Genomic DNA, 21379 nt, shown 5'->3' on the forward strand with positions numbered 1-21379 from the left:
TTATAGGTTTTTGGGAACCCTGGGTAATGGATTCTTGTTAAACAAAGTGGAAACTAGTACTGCAGGGAGATTCTATAAGCTATAAGCTTCGGTAACAATTGCGTGAGCATAATAAATAGAAGTCAGGGTGGCAGTCACTAAATACCGGGAAAATTCCGAATATCATAATAAAATTCAAACAGTTTTACATCAACAATTACCTGTGGGTGATGATTTCTATTTAAATGAGGCTGTTGATGTTGCTGTTGTTGATGATGATGATGCTGTTGATTATGATAGTGAACCCGTTGTTGTTGATGTTGTTGTTGTTGCTGTTGTTGCTGCTGCTGATGCTGATGATGATGATGCTGTTGTTGCTGGGCACCGTGTGGGCGGGAAGGCTGGTGGTGAGCAGGGTGTGGCTGGGGATGGTGAGCCATAGAAAACATGTGCGGAACACTTGGATGGTGATGCGTCGTCAAGGGAAACTGCGGAAGATTGCACGCAGGAATGTGCTGTATGTTGCACGCGGCTGGAAACGACCATGTTGGCTGCCCGTTTCCTGCAGCACAGACGGGAATTCGGGCGGCAGTTGTGCACACCGGCATTCCATGTGGTCCCGTACATATTGGCATGGCGTAAGGTGCAAGGTTCATTGGAGCGGCGGCCTGTACCTGCAACATATGCTACAGCAATTACATAGGGCATGAATATCACTATCCTAAAGCTGTAATGTAAAAATCACACCCCTGGTGTTGTTTGTTTACATATCAAAACATCAATTTGTGTATAATAAAAAAATGTTTTGCCAGGCAAATAATATAAAGCATCATTATATTATTAGGTTAATGTCAGAGATGGGAAAATGATTAATAAGTATTATAAAAAAAATAAATAAAACAATGAATTAAGATAAAAATATGAAGTAGAACATTGGTACTAAATTTAAGTTTTTTTTATCTGATATCTGCCTAAAACTAAGAGCTTATCTCTGAATTAATTTTTTAATACATCTAACTCAAACTATGACATTGTTTATGTATATCATTATGCATTTTATATTTCAATTACATAATCACTCCAAGTAGCGCACATGCATGGTCACTCTTAAACTCACCGACTCTACATCCAGCAAGAGCTGTGTCTGATGTTGCTGAAGGGGCAAGGCTGCAGGATGGATGTGTGGGGTCGCCAAAGGGGGTTGGAATGCCCGTCTCTCCGGGGACCCCTCCCCCCGGGCACCACCTGGGTGACGGTCTCGCGCTGACCTTCTTAGTGTACCCGGACTGTAAGAAAAATAGTAGGATGGATTAAGCTTGGATCAGACACAGATAGTAAATAATTTCTATAGAATTAATATATATGAATTATTCTATACAGCTCAGCAACAAAGACAAAGCTCTATAGATATATGAACCAGGCTCAATGGAGCTCGATAGACATATGAACCCTGGTTTTTTTATGAAGTTCTATAGTAATATGAACCCTGCTCAATGAGGAAGCTTTATCAGGCATGTAAACCCTGCTCAGTGAGGAAGCTCTGTAGACATATGAACCCTGCTCAATGAGGAAGCTCTATCAGGCATGTAAACCCTGCTCATTGAGGAAGCTCTATAGTTATATAAAGCCTGCTCAATCAGGAAGCTCTATCAGGCATGTAAACCCTGCTCATTGACGAAGCTCTATAGTTATATAAACCCTGCTCAATCAGGAAGCTCTATCAGGCATGTAAACCCTGCTCAATGAGGAAGCTCTGTAGTTATATAAACCCTGCTCAATCAGGAAGCTCTATCAGGCATGTAAACCATGCTCATTGATGAAGCTCTTAGTAGACATATGAACCCTGCTCAATGAGGAAGCTCTGTAGTTATATAAACCCTGCTCAATGAGGAAGCTCTATCAGGCATGTAAACCCTGCTCTTTGAGGAAGCTCTGTAGACATATGAACCCTGCTCATTGAGGAAGCTCTGTAGACATATGAACCCTGCCCAATGAGGAAGCTCTGTAGACATATGAACCCTGCTCAATGAGGAAGCTCTGTAGACATATGAACCCTGCTCATTGACAAAGCTCTATAGACCTATTAACCATGCTCAATGATGAAGCTCTATAGATGGATCAACCCTGACCATTGACAAGCTCTATAGCTATATAAACCCTGCTCAATGAGGAAGCTCTATAGACGTATCAACCCTGCTTATTGAGGAAGCTCTATAGTTATATGAACCCTGATAATGAAGAATCTCTATAAGACATATGAACCCAGCTCATTGACGAAGCTCTTAGTAGACATATGAACTTGCCCCAATGACGAAGCTCTATTATAGATATATGAACCTTACTCACTGAAGACAAAGCTCTATATATTGATGACGCTTATTCAGTGAAAAAGCTCTTTAGATGACATGTATAAACTCTGCTTAATGACATAGCCCTTAGTAGACATATGAACCATGTTCAATGGCAAAGCTCTACCATGGAGATATGAACTCTTCATACTTTCACAAAACAAGCTTCTACACAAGCCTGATGTGCCAATTTCCCTACAGACACATAAATATTATAAACTAAGTACTACAAGACAGCCTATTTTCAATGAAGAAAAAATTATTATCCATCTTCCCAAGGACACTGAACCCAAATAAGTCAGTTAATCACCTTACATTTCTTACTTAGGCCACACCAAACAAGACTTTATTCATCAGTTTTACCTCTTTTTTCGAAAAATGTGTTCACTCCTGTTTCTAATTTACTTATTTATTTATTTTTTAAATATGCATTCTATTGAAGACATTTGACATCAGACAACGCAAAGACATGATATGCTTTCTATGACAACTTCCAACAGAATAAAACAATTATGTATAATCAATACTTTACGGTGTATTTTTTTCTTCAACTTAAGCTTAGAGTTTACACTGTAAGAACTAATGTTTGAAAAGGGGGAGAAATGGGTTGCTTCTCTTCAGTATTTTTTTATTTGTTTTTCGCCTACCAGCACCAATTTTTCTCCGCCAATATCTGTTAAACAAAACAAATCACATTCTTTTGGCCTTGTAGTGAAAATCTGTAATTCATGAAGACACATGAGCTGTAATATTCATTAATTAAAAAATAATTTTGCAATTTCCTTGTGAGATTTTTTCCTTTGCCGATGAATGTTTCAGTGTTTTCCTCGTGAGATTTTCCCTTTGTCCATGAATGCTTCAGTATTTAACACACATTTGCAATATTCTATTCATACATTATTCATATTACCACAGATTGCCGTATTTTATTCATAAAATCATATATTTTATACCTAAACCACGTTATGACAATTTCTTTTTGCCTTGAGCAATATTATAATTCTCCAATGATAAATAATCATTATATGAATGGAAATATATTTGCAAATTCAGGCAAAAGTCTGATCATAATGTTTTGGTGTTTTTCATCGCAAAAATTGTACTACATATTCAAAGTACCAGTTTTTATATATATAAAAAAGTAACATAATAAAGTATTATACTGTTTACTTCCATGAGAAAAATGTATAACAATTACATAAAAAGAAAAATGTTTGCAATTTCAGGCAAAAGTCTGTTTTTTAGTGTTTTATATCTATCTGCTGAATAACACTGAACAAAAAAATAAACTAAATATGTTCAAGGCTGCAATTATAATACAGAACAAGAGAGGCCGGGTGTACCCCAACACAAGTTTGTTTTTTCCCAGTCAAACCAAGGACGTATTCGTCAACAATTATATAAGGTTTTAGCTATAGAATTATGGTAGGGTGGTGCACCCTGTCATTTTTTGGTAGAACCTTTCTGCCCTCATGGAGATCATGTGTACCCTCCTGCCTTCATAGAATAAAATGCTTAAGATAGTTGAAAATTTCTTTTGTTTTGATTAAAACTTAACATATTATTACAAAGTCATACAAACTTGACACATTCGGCAGTTGAAACGTATGATTACTTCAATTAAGCACAATTTCTACTATTTTTGTAAAATTAATTCAGTTCAAATTCTTCACTGCCAGACACAAAGTGCTCTTTTCTCCCTTAGAACTCTGTCCTTTTTCTGCAGCAGATAATCTGTCCTTTTAAAAACCTGGCTTAAACCATAAATTACTTAAACCAGAGTTATGGGCCCTGACAAGCTAAAATTAGCATAATCAACATATACTGTATAGTTGCATCAGAAAGCGAGATAAAGCTACGCCAGGAGTAACATTATTTAAATGCAGAAGTAATATATAAAATTGAGAAAAACTTTACAAAACAATTACAAATAGTTTTTAAGCCATAATTACTACAACAATACACTTCACACGTAACCTTCACCAAGACCCCACAAGTGTCTTTGTTTCAACTTAAATTACATAAGTAAAAAAAAAATCAACATCTTTTGAATAAAAAGATTTTTTTCCAAAATGAAATGTCCGCCAATCAAGATGGTCTAAATCTGTTCTTTGTTTCAATTATTCATCAAAAGCCAAGTTCTTTTTTCTTTCTTTTTTGAAAAATACAAAAGCTGGTACAGTGGCCGAATTGGCAAGAAAACATTCACTAAATTATACTCAACACACAATCATGTTGATTCTTATAAAACAGGAATGAAGCTTCAATATTTGTTCAGACTGGTTTCAGAGTTTGCGCAAAGGGAGGCAACCTGATGGGAGACTATAATGTATATGGTAAACAAAGGATAGAGATGGACTGGTTTCAGAGTTTGTGCAAAGGGAGACAACCAGATGTGAGGCTATAATGTACACATGGTAAACAAAGATAGAGATGGACTGGTCTCCGAGTTTGTGCAAAGGAAGGCAACCCAATGTGTGGCTATAAATGTATATGGTAAACAAAGGCCGAGATGGACTCATTTTTCCAATTGATTTTCCACCATGCACACACCTCCATTATACAGAACACTATCATGATGATGATTAGCGACAAGAATGCTGGCAAGCAAACGCCTATGTTTGTGTCGTTTTTTTTCATTCGAAATGACTCAATAATTATGCAATCCAAAGTTACAGGCCTTATTGAACTTGTATGTATCGTCATGGAAACATGTTTTTAACAAATTTCATTCAAATTCTCTTTCAAGCTGTGGCTAAGGTTTATGGATTTGCGCAACAACGCCGCCAATGACAAACAACATAAAGACTATGACAATAGCTCTCTTTTTTTTGAAAAATAGGCTACCTACTAATAAACTGTCTACTAAGCCCAGTCACACAGCCATTTTGCTCATGACAATCGTAGCTTTAATCTCATTCATAAAGACAAACTTTGCTAGCTCAGGCTGTTGTTGTTTTTCAATATATAATTTCTTTAAAGCTACTTAAGCCAGAGTTATGGGACTTAATACACATGGTCCAACTGTCATAGTGAACATTTAAACCAAGTTTCATGACAACATCTTTAAGTTTTCAAATTCTTGCCAATATCAAACTTTCAAAGATGCTGCTAGGTCTAAAAACAAAAAGTAAAGGCCAAAAAAGTCCTTGTGTATGCATACTATGTTTTCAGAAGATTAGTTTATTTTAAACTAATTTATTTTACAACGATTGTAACATTATATTAATCACTCTTGTTGGCATGATGTTACTTGAGAGTGTGGTCTTGTGTTGTGGGTGAAACTGGAGTACCAAAAGAAACCCACTTGTCAGGCCTGGTGACCACAAACCAAACTCACATGCACCCAAGCCAGGAATAATAATATCTGTCATGTGTTCCCGTTCCGGATAGAAAAATCTGACCCGAGGGCACCTGCGTTGCCAGGTAACGAGGCTTGCCGAGTTACCGGCTACGCAGCGTGCCCGAGGGTCGGATTTTTCTATCCGGAACGGACACACATGATAGATATTTTTTCTAGCATACATTACATTACATTTTTTGTGAAGAAAGTACATAAAAAAACGCATTTTTGTACACATCACCAAAAAGCGTGTGCGATGATGTTTACTGACGTCATGACGTGCAGTAATTTTTATTCACTGCAGACATCAATAAGTTCCTTCGAAATTACGTCTTTATAGGGTTATTTTGGGGGGTTTTAAAGTTCATTTTTGTAAAGTCATATTATGATTACATAAAGTGTATTATAAAAGAAATTGAAAGTATTGCGTCACAGAGCGTGACGCATCTGGCATGGGGGGATGCCAGATGGAGTTTTCCAGCACGGCTGAATTCACCAGAAATGCCTATCCGGTGTGCTAGAATAGAACCGGGTCGCTTAGGTGAGAATCAATAACCAGTCAACTAGGAGCTTACCAGTTATCATTTATTTTTAAGCAATCGTTATTAACACATAATAATGGTTCAGCTCCATAAATTATACTTCAAGACATAACTCGGGTTTTTTTCTTGATAAAACACACAATTAATGCCAATTTTAATTTTAAAATAAATATATCCAAAATTCACTCTAAACATTTTGGGTTTTTCCCCCCCCTTCAATTATCTATATTTCAACTGCCGACTGTGAGTGCACATGATTTTCAACCAAGGCGATTGCCTGATCATGTTCTATCAAATAATCAATAGGCTGCAGAACAAGAATCCATTTTCCTTCACACTTCTCATTTTCTGGCTCGGCAGGCCACGCGTTTCCATCAAACATTCAGGGGAATTATTTCCATCCCTGGTAAGAGCTGGGAGGGCCTCTGAATCAATATCAGAGATGAAAATTTGAAAAAGAAATCCCCATCCCTACAACAGATGGGTCCAATTTTTTTCAGAAATTATACTACCAGTACTTTTTTCAGCTTTCAATGATTTAATGAAATAAGTCAAACTTTTTAGGGATTTAAAGTTTCTTGCTTATGACATAGATTATAATAAATGTTAGAGATTTTTGTTTCTATGGAGGAAAATATATTCAACATGATATTTTTCATAACGAATCACAGCAAAGCAAATGCCAACCCTCAGCTATTAAAGGAGTTGTTATTGGGGGTTTTCAGTTGAAAAAAGGAAAAATTATTGAAGCCAAATTTATGGGCTTGCTGTTGTGTGTTTTTTCTCTGTTATTTTCTCTGTTAACAAGTGTACCAAGTTTCATAACATATATGTCTTGAACAGTTTTTGGGTTATGGCAACGGTTAATGTTTTTGTATGCCATCGCAACCAACAACAAGAGGAAAAGCTCGGAGGAGCTTATTTTTTTTGTGATTATTTGAATTCTTGGGTCTATTTAGGAATGAAAGGGAAAGAATCAATTCGTTCATTTCAGAGATTAGAGGGTGTATTTTGATGGATGAAATGCTGTAAGATTAGAAGCCAACAAAACAGTTTTCCTTTCATTCCAAAATTTACGCAAGAATCCCTTTTAAACTGGGATTAAAATGTGGGCTCAGGTTAATCAATAATAGAGTACTTGTAAAACAAACAAAAAATTGCCTGAATAAAATCTCCCTGCTGCAGCAGCTGTGAAAGCTGGCACCATATTTTTAACCGGCGGATCTAAAAAAACAGTGTCCCATGTTGCATCGCTGCAAGATTTAATATTTGTAAATAATGCCTCCAAGTGAAAGAGAGTGTTTGCACTGAAAATGATATTTGTTTCAGAAAAATGGATTCGATGCAACAGCTGTATTAATTTTGAAAGGAGAAAAGTGCATGCATGCGGATGGGAGACGGCAAAACTATGGGCCTCTGTCAATTTTGCGCATTGATTGAAATGTCTAGAATTAATATTCAATCCCCGAAGCTTTAATATTTAATCGCCTTGAAACAGTTATCTCCCTTCCTTATGTTTGAGCATGGAAGTTGTTTATTGAAAATGGTCTCCACAGAAACCACATGGTATGAGATTAAATTTTTTCTTGAATATTTGTCAGAGAAAATTGAACAATCTTCACATCTCTGCAACTTTGTATAAAGTCTAACTATTTCCCTCAAGCTTTACAGCTTCTGAGTTAATGTTAATCGAATTTTACAACATGAATTTATTGACTGACTGAAAAGATGTCTTTATAAGACATTTATAAGTCCTCGGAATGGCCTCTGATGAGCTGCAAATTTTGCTTGAGGTGTATTTTTAGTCCAGGTTTACATTTTAATGTTCAGATTTTAAATTTGCAAAGAATGTCAAGACAATCACTGTGCTAAATTTATGAAAAATCACTATAACATATATAACATTTTGCAGATTTTTGTTTCATTAATATAATAATTCTTCACCGACACAAACATTGAAATGCATGACAACATCAATTCATTTCCTTTCTCAGGACTGGACAAAAATAACCCTTGGGCAAGCCTCTGTAAACATTTTATAGATGATATTGAACTGTCAACATAGTTAGAGGCAAATAAGGTCAATTATTTTGTCAGTATTGTGACAAAGTAGGTCAATCTTCAAAGCCTGGTTTAGACATTGACAAACTTAGTCAATCTTAAAGCCTGGTTTAGACTGCTGGCTGGATTGTCTATGATGCAATGTTATGTTAGGTATTTAAAACTAAGCCTCTGAAAATAAATAGCTTATCGCAAAATAAAAGTTCAATGTAATATCATATTTCTGGATTTCCTTTTTCTTCTACTTTTTCTTTTAGAAAATATATAACAGTTGTTTTAAATATTAACCATAAAAGAATCATAAATTCACTCTGACATAAAGTTAAAATTGCCTCATGATAAAATGTATTTAGTTTGTAACTATTAATATATAATCACAAACATTTTTACTACATATATTTTCAGTTGTGAAAGATATACTTCATTTTATAAAACATATTTAGTTTGTAATTATTTATATATATGACCACAAATATTTTCACTACAATTTTTTTCAGTTATGTATTCGAGTAGTTATCACAAAATGAACAGATATATTCATACGACCTACAATATACGTTTAGTTTGCAAGTGAAACCCTATATTTAGCTACATAAATGTGTTTGTCTGACATACATCCAGCGCATAAAACTATCAACAAACGTACTACAAGCAGTGACAACCAGCTCTGACTTTAGTTGGTGTACTAGCAATTAATCCAAGTTTACTTTCAGGACATAACCATCAAACAGCAAACATGTGTTTTTTGGGAACGACTGAATTTTGTTAGTCATAAATTGGGGGCCTATAATGTTATTGACGTAAACACAAGAAAATATCCTAAGCTGAAGAATTTCAGTTAAACACTATGTCGATCTGACTAACAAATTTATAGAAATGAATGTTTTACTTGCGAAATCATCCTGAATTTTTCTTAGCTGAAGTATTCAACTTTTGCTTCGGAAAAGGATATTTTTTCTACACAAAAAAAATTTATCCAAAAAGGTATGATAGGATCGTTAATGCAATGAACACATGGTCTTTAAGGCATAAATGATAGGGGAAATGTTGTTTATGACAATAATATATATAAACAAAACAAAAACTTCCACATAAATTTAGGACTTGATTCGAATATAAAATTCTTTCCCTTTGAAGAGAATTTGGACCCTTAACTATTTTAGAAGTTATTGAGTACAAAATATTAAGACACAACTGAATTCGGAAAATCTAGGAGTCTAGCCAAAGTTTGGCAGCCATAATTGCCTTCCAGAATACTGATTATTTTGCACACAGTAAACACCAGAACATCTAAATTTATCAACTTATTTGTACCAAACTATCAGTTCAGTTTCAACTTGTTTATTTTACAGTGATTGTGAAACAAATCATTACAACATTCTATGATTCACTCTTGTCGCCACATTATTATGCGTGAGAGTGTGGTCTAGTGATGTGGGGTGAACCAGAGTATATACCTCGAGAAAACCCAAGTGACGTCCACAAACCAAATGCATATGTGCTCTGACAGGCTGGGAGTTGAACCCACAGGACGCCTTTGTGAGAAGAGAGTGTTACTGCTGTAACTACAAGTCAGTATAAATCAGAAGTAACAATAGTTCTGCAACAACCTCTTAAAAAACTTCAGTAAACCTACCTCCGTCTACCCCTTGGCGTGTGAGCACGTTCCCCCGATGGTCGCCGCTGGCTAGGATTCCGCCGCCTTAAGCGTACGCTGTCCGAGGGTCCAGATTCACATTGTGCAGGCAATGTCGGGGGACTTGGGGACGTGTTCGTTAGATCCACAATGCCGCCTGATGTCTTGCGGCGCTTACGGGAAGGGCTTTCACTCTGAAAATTTAATGATAGACGGTGTTAATTCAGTTTTAGGGACAGTGGTTTAAATTGTATATGATAGGTGATGAACTCAAATCTGAAAAAAAAAGCCAAATTATCAAATAGAATCAGGAACAGCAGCTAATTCAAAATCATAACAGAAGCTAAAGATTTAACATCTTTTTCACAGACCTTGGCAAATAAATATCTCACAGTCATATACACATGGTTTAATAATCAACTTTAAAATTTGCTCTCTTTTTTCACCATGAATTTCTTGATAAATCTTATCAGAATAAAGTCAGCTTTGAAAGAAAATAATTTCTCTGCCCGTTGTGAAAATGCCATATAAATTGCCTTATAGCGAAACCACAATGATGTTACTAGAAACTAAGATGTCTTCTTGGATTAGCTGTAATTTCCCATTCACTGACATTCTATGTTGAGGCCCTAAGAGTTGTTTTGTCCTGAAATCTTTGATTTGTCAATGAATAAAAGTATTCAATACAGTCAAACCCCATTGGCTCAAACTCTCAGAGACCAGTGGAAATACCTCATGCCTCAGAAAATTGAGCCAAGCAGGAATGCTTACATTCAGTTTATAGAAATCTGTCCTTAACATCAAGTGCGAGCTGACGAGAAATTCAACCCAGGCGAGTTCTAACCAATGGGGCTCGATAGTCCAGGTTTGAGTTTCAGATAAGTGAACCAATAAAGACATTTTATTAGGGCCTCGACCACCACGTGTGCAACATTTATGATCACAGAAATTGTCCATATAACAGCAAAAACTATATATACACCGTTTCCATGAGAGAAATACAACTCCGGGTTATTTTCCTTACAGGAAAGTTTCTTTCGGTCCCTAACATTTGCCTTGAGAGAAATCTTATTTTTCTTCCTCAATAAGCAGGAAGAATGTTTAATAATAAAAGTCTAAGAGATTTCATGCGATGCAAAATTAACCGACAAAATTTAATCTTTATGAATATTAATGTTTATCTTTTGTTAATTCGCTGCTCAAAACATTGAAGCATATAACTACACAGAAATCAGCCTATGTCTTTCTTTGTGGACAGATACATACATACATATTTATCAAATTCTCTTACAATTACAAAGAGCAAATTCTATAACACTAAATTACCAACAATGAACAGTACAGAAAACCAGTACATTCTGCTTAAGTATACAATGAGAATGTATATACAGTTACTGATAACACAGACATGTTCTAGAAGTTATATGAAGTTAACAAATGTTGTTACCTTTGACAGAAATAAAATCCAATCATCAGGTATAGTTTCAGGTATATCCATTTTCAAATAAATGATTTCCACAAGTTTTATATGATAATTCACGACTATTCAAACTTTACACCATCCTAGTAAGGTACTATATGAGCAACACTTAAATGATATATCAGCCAGTATCAGATCGAGATAATTCATACAAACACAACCAATCCTTTTCCCCTTGCTTAAAACTTCAAAGTATATCTAAATTATGTCCCATTGAAGTCCTTTCAAGTTCTGCTCCAAACTTAAAACACCCAAGTACAGTATACAGCAAGCCTTATATTCAATTCATTCGTGTTCAACGAAACTTAAGTACTGTATAGCTATATAGCGAACTATAACATCGCCAATATTCTCTACGCACTAGGCTATATAGTATTCCAATTCAACATGTGGGCTATGCTATACCAATATAACGATAAAACCACAGCCAATGAACAGGGTATAGCGAAGCCAGGTCGAGTTGTCGAGCTGAATATTTAAGTTATTCAGATAAGTCCACATGACAGAGTTGTCAAGACACACAATGAAGTATTCATACCACTTTTGCCAAGGGGTTTGCATATAAATTAACACCACACTCGGTTTACAGCTAAAGCTTCAATCCTTCAATGCAAGAGTCAAGCTTCCACACGTACACACATAGCATAATGCTGGAATACCATGTCAAGAAACACAATGGGAAGGCATATATCTTATCAGATTGTACATTCTTAAGCAGGAAAACGGAAACACTACTGTATCAAAAGGCCTTTTATACAGTTGGCCTTAAGAAAAGTAAACAGAGATCAAACTTGGCCAAAAGGAAACATAAATATGTTGAATAAAGATCATTATCTTAATTGCATAGTCTTTTTGCTTTCGGCAGAGAGGACTGTAAAATACTCATTAAAACGACTTAAAACAATTAGAGACTCAAAATAAATTTAAAATTAATTTAATTTGAATTTAATTGTAGAACATTTAGCATGGCTCAGTTCTTTCTGTTGTAACAGCAATTTCCTGAGTTGTTTTGACACGGTAAGGAAACACTTTATTTTGTAGGTGCAGTATTATAATCATAACATTGATGGTATCAAAATGCTTTGGCCTAAAATACTTTTTATCTGAGTTAGGACCAACCGTAAAAAATAGTAGGTTACATGTAGAGACAAAGTTGCTGTTTTTTTGTTTTTATTTTCTGAAACAGTCTAAACAGCAAAGCAAGTCACCAATGCTTCCCATAAAATTTCAGTCATGTATCAAATAATTAATAATTTGATGTTTAGTTGTAAACAATTAACACAAATGGATTTCATGGTAAACACAGGTTTTATATATATATATATATATATATATATATATATTTATATATTTATATGTATATTTTTTTATTTTATTTTTTTAAATTTTTTTTGGGGGGGGGGGGGGGGGGGGGAGAGAGGGCAGAGGGGCCTAAATTATTTTTTCTTATTAAGGAACTCAATTCATGTTTCAGAGGGTCAGGAAATGAACAAAATAATTTGTGTGAAATTTGAGCTAAACCTAAATGTTACAATCGTTAAGCCACCACCGAAATTAATCAGCTCCATTTTTAATGATAATTTAAAACGTGACAAAAAAAGATTTTTTTTGCAGAAAACTAAGTTATGCTATTGTGAAATTATTTTTAACATGGATTTACGAAATTCTGTTCAAATGAGTTATCTGCAAGTTCTTGTTTGAACATAATTAACAAGTTATTAGTTATTATTAAAAAAAATAAAAATTACTCAGCTTTAAAAAAAAAAAATTCAGAAAAAAATCAAAAATAAAATCTGTAAGTAAAGTCTCTTTTTAAAATAATAATAATTCTAAATCAATGGTCCAACTCCAAGCTGCTTTTTTCGAGGAAAATGATTAAGTATTTATCCCCAGTATTAATGTAAACATGTAAAATGCATGGGAAGATAATATAAATAATATAAACATCATCCTTCCACCAATCCCATGACAGTTATGTATGTATAAGCTTTCTCTGAGGAGAGTTCCGAAGTACAAGCTTTTTATTTCAGCTATCATAGCTATCATAGACCTACACGCTTCCTCGTATGCTTGCTACCAATTATGATGAATTACAAAATGTAATAGTTTTAATGGTCTTAGTGTGGAAGAAATTGTCAAAGTGGAAGTATTCGCAATTTCAACATTGCAGGTCACGTTATATACCATGTGGACATGTTGTGTTCAATGTGTGGAGATTGTGAACAATAGTTTTAAACATGGCGTTTTTTAATAAGACTGTATAAAACGTGTTTATACACAAGCAATACTTTTTCTACAAAACACACCCTGGAGGAATGTCAGTGCATATTTCATAAACATTGTAATATCCTATTTGGAAATATCACTCTAGTAAATTACACTATTCTTGGCTATATGGAGAACATTAATTTTGAAAATAACCATTTAACTATCAAAAGTTTCCAATTCAGTAAATAAGTAACACCTCTTTTTTATTTTTACAGAATAGCATCATTGTTGTTGTCATTATTGTTTTTGTTATCATAATATCTTCATCTACAGCGTCATCATTATAATCATCATCATTGTAGTCTTTGTCAACTTCATCATCATCATCATCATCATCATCATCATCATCATCATCATCATCATCATCATCATCATCATCATCATCATCACACCCACCACCACCACCACCACCACCATTAGCAGCAGCAGAAGCAGTGACCGAACCAGCAGCAGCATATCATCATCAACAGCAAGAGCAGCAATAGGAGCAACATTAGCAGCAGCAGCAGCAGCAGCAGAAGTAGCAACATCATAACACCAGCAGCAAAAACAACAATAACATAAAGCCCTATAAAAATAATAACGTTCTCATGCATAGCTGGATCTTATCATCACAAAGCTAACAGTTCAATATTTGACTTATAGATTGCCTAAAAGCTTATGACTGAGTCTCTCACACAAACTCATACACACAAAGCCTTCTTAACAATTTTCTAACATCCTCTGTACAGTTTGAACCGAAAATCGACCATTGTTTCCCTAAAGGAAGCCTTGAAGCTAGGACTAAAAATTGAAGAAAAAACTCCGGCTCATAACAAATATTGACAAAACCCACTCGGTATTGCTATGGAGACCACATCAAACGACGAGAATTGAACGTGGTCTTGCTTGTTCAGTAATTTGAGGGTTCATTTATTTGGAGACAACTTTACTAGGGTAGAAGGAAGATAAAAATCTTTGTACATGTTTGTGAGCTACACAAGCATGCATGAAATGTATAACGCTAGCTTAGAGATTGCTGATTTCTCTTTTGAAGCATGGTGATGAAAAAGATCGGTGATTATTTCGTTATTGTGAAGAAGAAGAACAATTATTATTCACACCAGCGTATATAGAGAGAAAAACATCAACAACGAAAAAACTTTATTTCAGCACAGACAAAATATTCAAAACTTTAAATAAATTATTCAAAAAACCAGCATTGTCAATTATAACAAATTATTCAATCGCAGTTACGCAGATGAATTTTAATTCAAAATCAAATAATAGAGTACAAGAGTTGTCTTTAAGAAATGTTTGAATATACCACAAGCCTGCAGTAAGCTCTGCACTGGTAAATTGGTTTTCCGGGCTTTCGCAATTGATCGATTTTACATAGAAGGGCATGTTGATTTTTTCATGGCAACCATTAGTATAAGGATTCGGGCTTGTTCACCCAAAAGTCTTATTTCCATGACTGCTTTAATAGGTTTTAAATGGAAGTCGATGCAAGCGCACCATGACACAGTGACGATTATATTTTTGCACCAGAAAGTGCTAAAACTGTGTCAATTTCTTCTTTTCTTTGTCCTGAAATCTGCTTAAATTAGCCAGCTATTTGCCTGGTGGCTACTTGTCCAATTTTTGTGAAAATAATGACAAATGTGTAAGAAATGCGGTTTCCCGATATTCCGTTGACAGCCTTTTGCCAAAGGAAGACAGTTTTATTTCTTTAAAGGATTTTCTTCTTTCTTTAAAAATTGGAAAAACTTAATTTTCCTGAACAAAGCCTTTTCTAGTTTAAACACAAATTGTGGTTGAACCAGCCAGGTTTTAAAATGGGGTTGTCGCGCTGTTAATATGTACCTAGTCGTTGAGAAGATAGCATTATGTTTGAATGGCCTAGTAATAATATACCGGCAATATTTCAAGAGTTAGTCACTCCTCTTTATTTATTAAAGCTTCCACAAAGGAAACGTCATGGCTAAAAATTAATCCGTCTCCTTCAAAAATCATACCTAAATGGAAAAATTATATTTGAAAATAACTGATTTAATATTAATTTGTAAAGGAGAGAAGAAAATGTGCATTTAACATAATAATATTCATTAAATTAAACTCAAATAATTTCACAATGTTTGTAAAGAATCTTATAATATATTAACTTATACTAAGTCACTCTCGTTGGCACGATGTTGCCCATCAGTGTGGTCTTGTGTTTTGGGGGAATTTGGAGAAACCCGAGAAACCTTCTTGTCGGGCTTGGCGACCACAAACCAAACTCACATGCGCCCAGGGCGGGAATCGAAGCCTGGTCGCCTTGGTGAGAAGTGAGTGCACGAACAACTACGCTAACTGGACAACTAAAACATATTATATTTATTGACATTATACAGTAGCCAAATCATCTTGCAGCGGAAATATAATTAATTCTGATTTTGATTGCTTTTCTTCAAATATTTCCTTTACACCCATCTGATTCAACAGGTTGCTGCATTTAGTTACAGGCAGAGAAATCAAAGGTTGGTCAGTCACAATTAACATAAAGTTAGTTATGCAGTCCCAGTTACTCAAATTTTCTGGTTTTAGCTGGAAGATTTTTGTTCTTTTTATAATATTCAAAATATAATGCAGTCCTCTAAAAATGTTTATTTTTTTTTAAAAGGGCATTTTTCTGCAATTTTCACAAGTTTTCATTAGAAATCAACAAGCTGATTTGGATATTTTTTATTCTGTTGTCCACATCAATTACTCCATGCTTCAGTATTTTACTGTCTCATAATATTTCCACAATAAATTTGTAATGTGATACTTCAAACGAAAAAAAATCCAGCTATTATTCAAGTTATGATCATTTATTAGTTATCTTATCATATTTTAATAATTATGAAACAATTTGGATTTTTTGAAATACTAGCTTCCAATGCGGGGGCCTTCTACAAATTTCATAAAACGGCATTCAATTTGTCTAAAATTCACTATACATATGTAATTTTATTATTACGAACAGAAATTTGAGTTAAGACTAATGCACCAGTCAATTTTAACCATGGCCCCCCTAGATCCGGGGAATAGCGGAGACTTTGACTTTCGGTCAAGCCAACCCCGGGTAAGCGGGGACGAACTGATGGTAAAATCCCCGCCAAATTCCCCCGCACCCAGGGACCCGAGGTAAGGCGCATTCCTCGCTATATTTTGCGCGAAGACAAAACCACCGCATTCACCCGGTACTGCGGGGTCACCTGAAAGGTAAAAACACGGCTCATTTCCCTGGCTATCTCCGGTACACCCCCAGACCGGGGTGGGTGGGGTGGGGGGGGGGACGTGGTTACAATTGACTGGTGCATAATATACGTGGCACAACAGTTACTGAAAATCTTCAGTTTATAATGTTACATTCCTTCTAGTTGAGTTTTGATGATGAAATTTGCTAAATTTTATTAACTTTTTGAAATTGTAAAATTATAAAAAAAATATTTAAGTATAAACAAACAAACAAACAAAAAGATTTTTTGTTTTTTAATAAGTGGCTTTTTATTCCAAAAAGATGGATAATTACCCAATATGTAAAGGCCCCTGGTCCCTGATGATTCCAAAATTGTGGAAAAAACATAATTATAAGAATTTGGGCTCATTCAAGAAAAATTGTAATTTCAATTTCAGCTGTTTTCTTAAACAGGTAATCTGAATTCTCTCAAGGAAGTGTTAGTTATGCACTCAACAATTTTAAATATTGTGTTATTGGACTACATACATAATATACCAGTTCATTAATGTCAAAAACAGTATTTTCAAACAGGAGAAAACAGCTGAATGTATAAATAACTGAATTCTTAAGGCCTGGAAAAATGCTTTGTTTTTGGTTCCTCAACCAACCCTATCTCAGAGTTCCCACTCACGTAAAATATTAAGTAAATCACGCAAAAAAAAATTCACCCAGTACGAGATTGTGCGCGTCCAAAAATCATGGGGGCGAATAATTATTTCGTTGGAATCCCACGCCGCGTTCTCAAAAAAGACATGACAAATACTATCTAGTCCCATCGATTGGCTAAACTGCAGATTCTGCTCGGTGACGTCATTACAATGTAGATGGGCTCTAACTTTTTACGCTTGGCGAAATGAATGATAAGCAGTGAAACATTGTAACCAATCTACACACGGGAATTCCGTCTGAATCAAAAATGTCGATGCAATCGAAGCTGACAGTATTTGGTTTTAGAGAAAACATATCTTTATTTCATACCCCCAAAGATTGCATTTTACCCCCAATTTTTGTGCCCAGGGGGTAAGTTTACGAGTGAAAAAAAAAGAAAATGGGAACTCTGCCTATCTAGTTGCCACACATTTTAAAAAATTATTCATAAAAATTAAAATAAAAATTGCTTGTGGTAAAATGTGATATCTGAAATTATTCACCGGCAAATATGGCATTTGCTGAATTCATGAGAACATTTTTTCACCAGCATATGGTACACAATTTCTTTTATCCATATGACAACAAAAAATGCGCTTTGAAAGTTAATTAGCAAAATTTAAAAAAATCTCTACCTATCCTCCCAAATCTTTTCAGGAATGTAACCAGAAACAAACTATTTTTAGGCCTAACTAAAAACACAGACAATAGCAAGCTCTTGACACAAAACAGAAGGCAATACTACAACTTCTTTTCTAGGAAAAAGAATTTATAACATAACCGTGAGAATTTTCATCAGTGATCACAGAAAAAAAAACTAAAACCTCATGTACATTAAATTTTACTGAGCTGCTTCAGGATTTTTCTCCTGCTGATACTAAATTTTCCCCAAAGAAAAATCTGGGACAAAATTCCCCCTTTGAAACAAAGAAACCCTGGGCAACATTTGGTGAATACTGAGAAAGCCATGAGACTTTCAATTATTTCCTCCTTTTCTCAGAATAATGAAAGACCATACATATTATGCAAATTCTTCCGGTTGTGTGATATATATTAGATTTCTGAATTTTTTAAAGCAAACAAGGATAAATTTGAAATAGAGCTGTTCTAGAAAAAATAGATATAAATTATAAATACCGTAATAAATATATATATGTATCATGTGGAGGGGTTTAGGGAGGGGGGAGGCAGAGGGGGAGTGGGGGGGGGGTGTCATGTACACAAAGGTTGGAATGTTCAACAAGTTAAAAAGCAGAAGGAAAGAATTGTTTTCATTATGGCCTCTAGAAAAAGAAAATGCAGACATAAGGCAAGCCAAGAGAATTCTGAGAAAAGCTGATCAACACCAGAGACTGGTCTGTATGCAATAAATATTATCACGGCAACACAATACCATTTAAAGAACTGTGGTTTCGAGTGATTTTGTATCCCATCTACATTACCACTAGCAAATATAAGTTCCTGGAATCAGCCGCATATTTTCATATATAAACACACATAAATATATACATATATATTATAAGTATATAACTCATATATCGGATATCCTTGTGCTATTATGTCAGGGATGTGATTGATTGGGCAGCACGAGGGCTGAAACATTTTCGGCAATGGGTTTATGAGGCGCTCTTGGCGTCAAAAGCACACTGCTGTAGAAGAGAAAATTCTTTTGCTCTTTTGAGGTCTCTCCTGACTTTTAATTTGAAGCAAGCTGGAATATTAACTTAAACAACTGAAAGCAACCAAATAATATTTTTCAGGTAAAAAAAATATTTATTTATTTTTTTTGGGGGGGGGGGGGGGTCTCTAGGGCCATTAGATCTGTGGTATTACGCAAATCCGCGGACAAATCACATCCATGTATGTCTAGTTTATAAATACATCATCCATTGTTCTATCCTTACATTATCGTATAATTATCAGCTCAAACTATTTCGAGACAAATTCCATCAACGTGAGTCTAGTGATTATATTTGTAGTGAGACATTATCCTTGCCTGAATGTAACATTGACAAACGTTATTACCTTGTCTGAATGTTGCACTGAGAAAAGTCATTCTTGCCTAAATGTTGCACTGAGAAGTTATTCTTGCCTGAATGTTTCACTGAGATTAGAAAACATTGCCAAATGTGGATCTGAGAGAGGTTACTCATGCCTGAATGATGCACTGATATTAATTATGATCTTGCCTGAATGTTGCAATGGTTAAAGTTATAACCTTGACTAAAAGATACAATGAAAAAAGTGATAAGCTTAAATGACTGTTGCAGTGAAAGAAGTTATTCTTGCCAGAATGTTACACTGAGAGGAGGTATTCTTGCCAGAATGTTGCACTGAGAGGAGGTATTCTTGCCTGAATGTTACACTGAGAGGAGGTATTCTTGCCTGAATGTTACACTGAGAGGAGGTATTCTTGCCTGAATGTTACACTGAGAGGAGGTATTCTTGCCTGAATGTTACACTGAGAGAAGTTATTCTTGCCAGAATGTTGCACTGAGAGGAGGTATTCTTGCCTGAATGTTACACTGAGAGAAGTTATTCTTGCCAGAATGTTGCACTGAGAGGAGGTATTCTTGCCTGAATGTTACACTGAGAGAAGTTATTCTTGCCAGAATGTTGCACTGAGAGAAGTTATTCTTGCCAGAATGTTGCACTGAGAGGAGGTATTCTTGCCTGAATGTTACACTGAGAGAAGTTATTCTTGCCAGAATGTTGCACTGAGAGGAGGTATTCTTGCCTGAATGTTACAATGAAAGAAGTGCATTAACATTACTGCAATGTTGCACCAAGAGAAGTTGTAAGTATATTAGTGTTGTACTGAGGAGATTGCCATGCCTAAATGTTGCACCAAGAAAAGTGAATGTTGTCTAAATGTGTTTTGCTGAAAGATGTTAACTTATGACAGTAAATGCATCTCTAAGTAAAAGCTATTCTGCCTGACTGTTGCATTCTGTGAAAGCTTACCTTGATTCTGATTTTTACCGGTTTACAGTCAAAGACGACAAAAAAGCCTTTTAGTGTAAGCATTTAGTGGGATTGAAAGCTCTAAAAAAGCCTTTTCTTCCAAACCAAATAAGTTAGATCCAAATATTTGGCCATGCTGGAAATCCTTATCTTGCCCAAGGGCAAAGATAAAAAAAAAAGTACCCGTATGTAAAAAAAATGAAATACATCTTTACGATATTTTGTTCAAATGAGGTGGGAGAAAAAGCATGGCCGCTCATATAATATACATTCATCCCATCCTCTGTGCCGGGTGTCCTAGGGACTCGGTAAACCTTATTTTCACAAAACACCCTGCACTTGGGTTGGGATGAACCTACCTTATACTCTCAGCCATGGAAGATACTAAAAATAATCTTATCATTTTGCCAAGACCAAAAAAGTGATCATACCTTGCCCACGTCTTCAGTTATATATCCCGAGAAGTATGACGCCTGGTGATGAACGGCAGCTTGGTTTTCACGCTGACTCGCATCTGAAAGAAATCAAAACATAATAAAGAACATGAACTCAGGGCATGAACTCATCCATCTAATGTTATAGCAATTAAACAGGATATTTTACTTTGTTTTTAAACAATTATAATCAACCTATTTGTTACCATAATATATGTTTATATATGGAAGTATTTTTACTTGGCAGGTCAGGTGTTTTAAAACAGGAATTACCCTAAATGGACTCATATTAAAACCAAGCCCAAAAAATGAGAAGAACGCAAAAAAATATCTAATGGCAGATACAGAGCATCCTGAGGTACTTTCACCACTATTTTCTTATTTTTATATATACCTATGACATTTTTAATAGTTGAAATAGAATCCTTA

The 21379-nt window shown here is 35.1% G+C and overlaps 1 protein-coding gene across 4 annotated transcripts in view; it reads right to left on the reverse strand.

Annotated features, from left to right (window-relative positions):
- The window catches only part of LOC128211263 (E3 ubiquitin-protein ligase RNF38-like), a 51993-nt gene that overhangs the window by 10433 nt on the left and 20181 nt on the right, over positions 1–21379 (reverse strand). For 2 of the 4 annotated variants that reach the window (XM_052915842.1, XM_052915844.1), the window contains 4 exons: positions 20948–21030; positions 9910–10103; positions 1097–1265; positions 201–665 (listed from right to left, as the gene is read on the reverse strand). In XM_052915842.1, the coding sequence (XP_052771802.1) occupies positions 201–665; positions 1097–1265; positions 9910–10103; positions 20948–21030 (911 nt within the window). Of the gene's footprint in view, positions 1–200; positions 666–1096; positions 1266–9909; positions 10104–11356; positions 11964–20947; positions 21031–21379 lie in introns of those variants that run through there. The other 2 variants (XM_052915843.1, XM_052915845.1) reach the window with 2 other exon arrangements.

The sequence above is a fragment of the Mya arenaria genome, chromosome 12 (genome assembly GCF_026914265.1).
Source record: "Mya arenaria isolate MELC-2E11 chromosome 12, ASM2691426v1".
In the NCBI taxonomy this organism is placed as follows: domain Eukaryota; kingdom Metazoa; phylum Mollusca; class Bivalvia; order Myida; family Myidae; genus Mya; species Mya arenaria.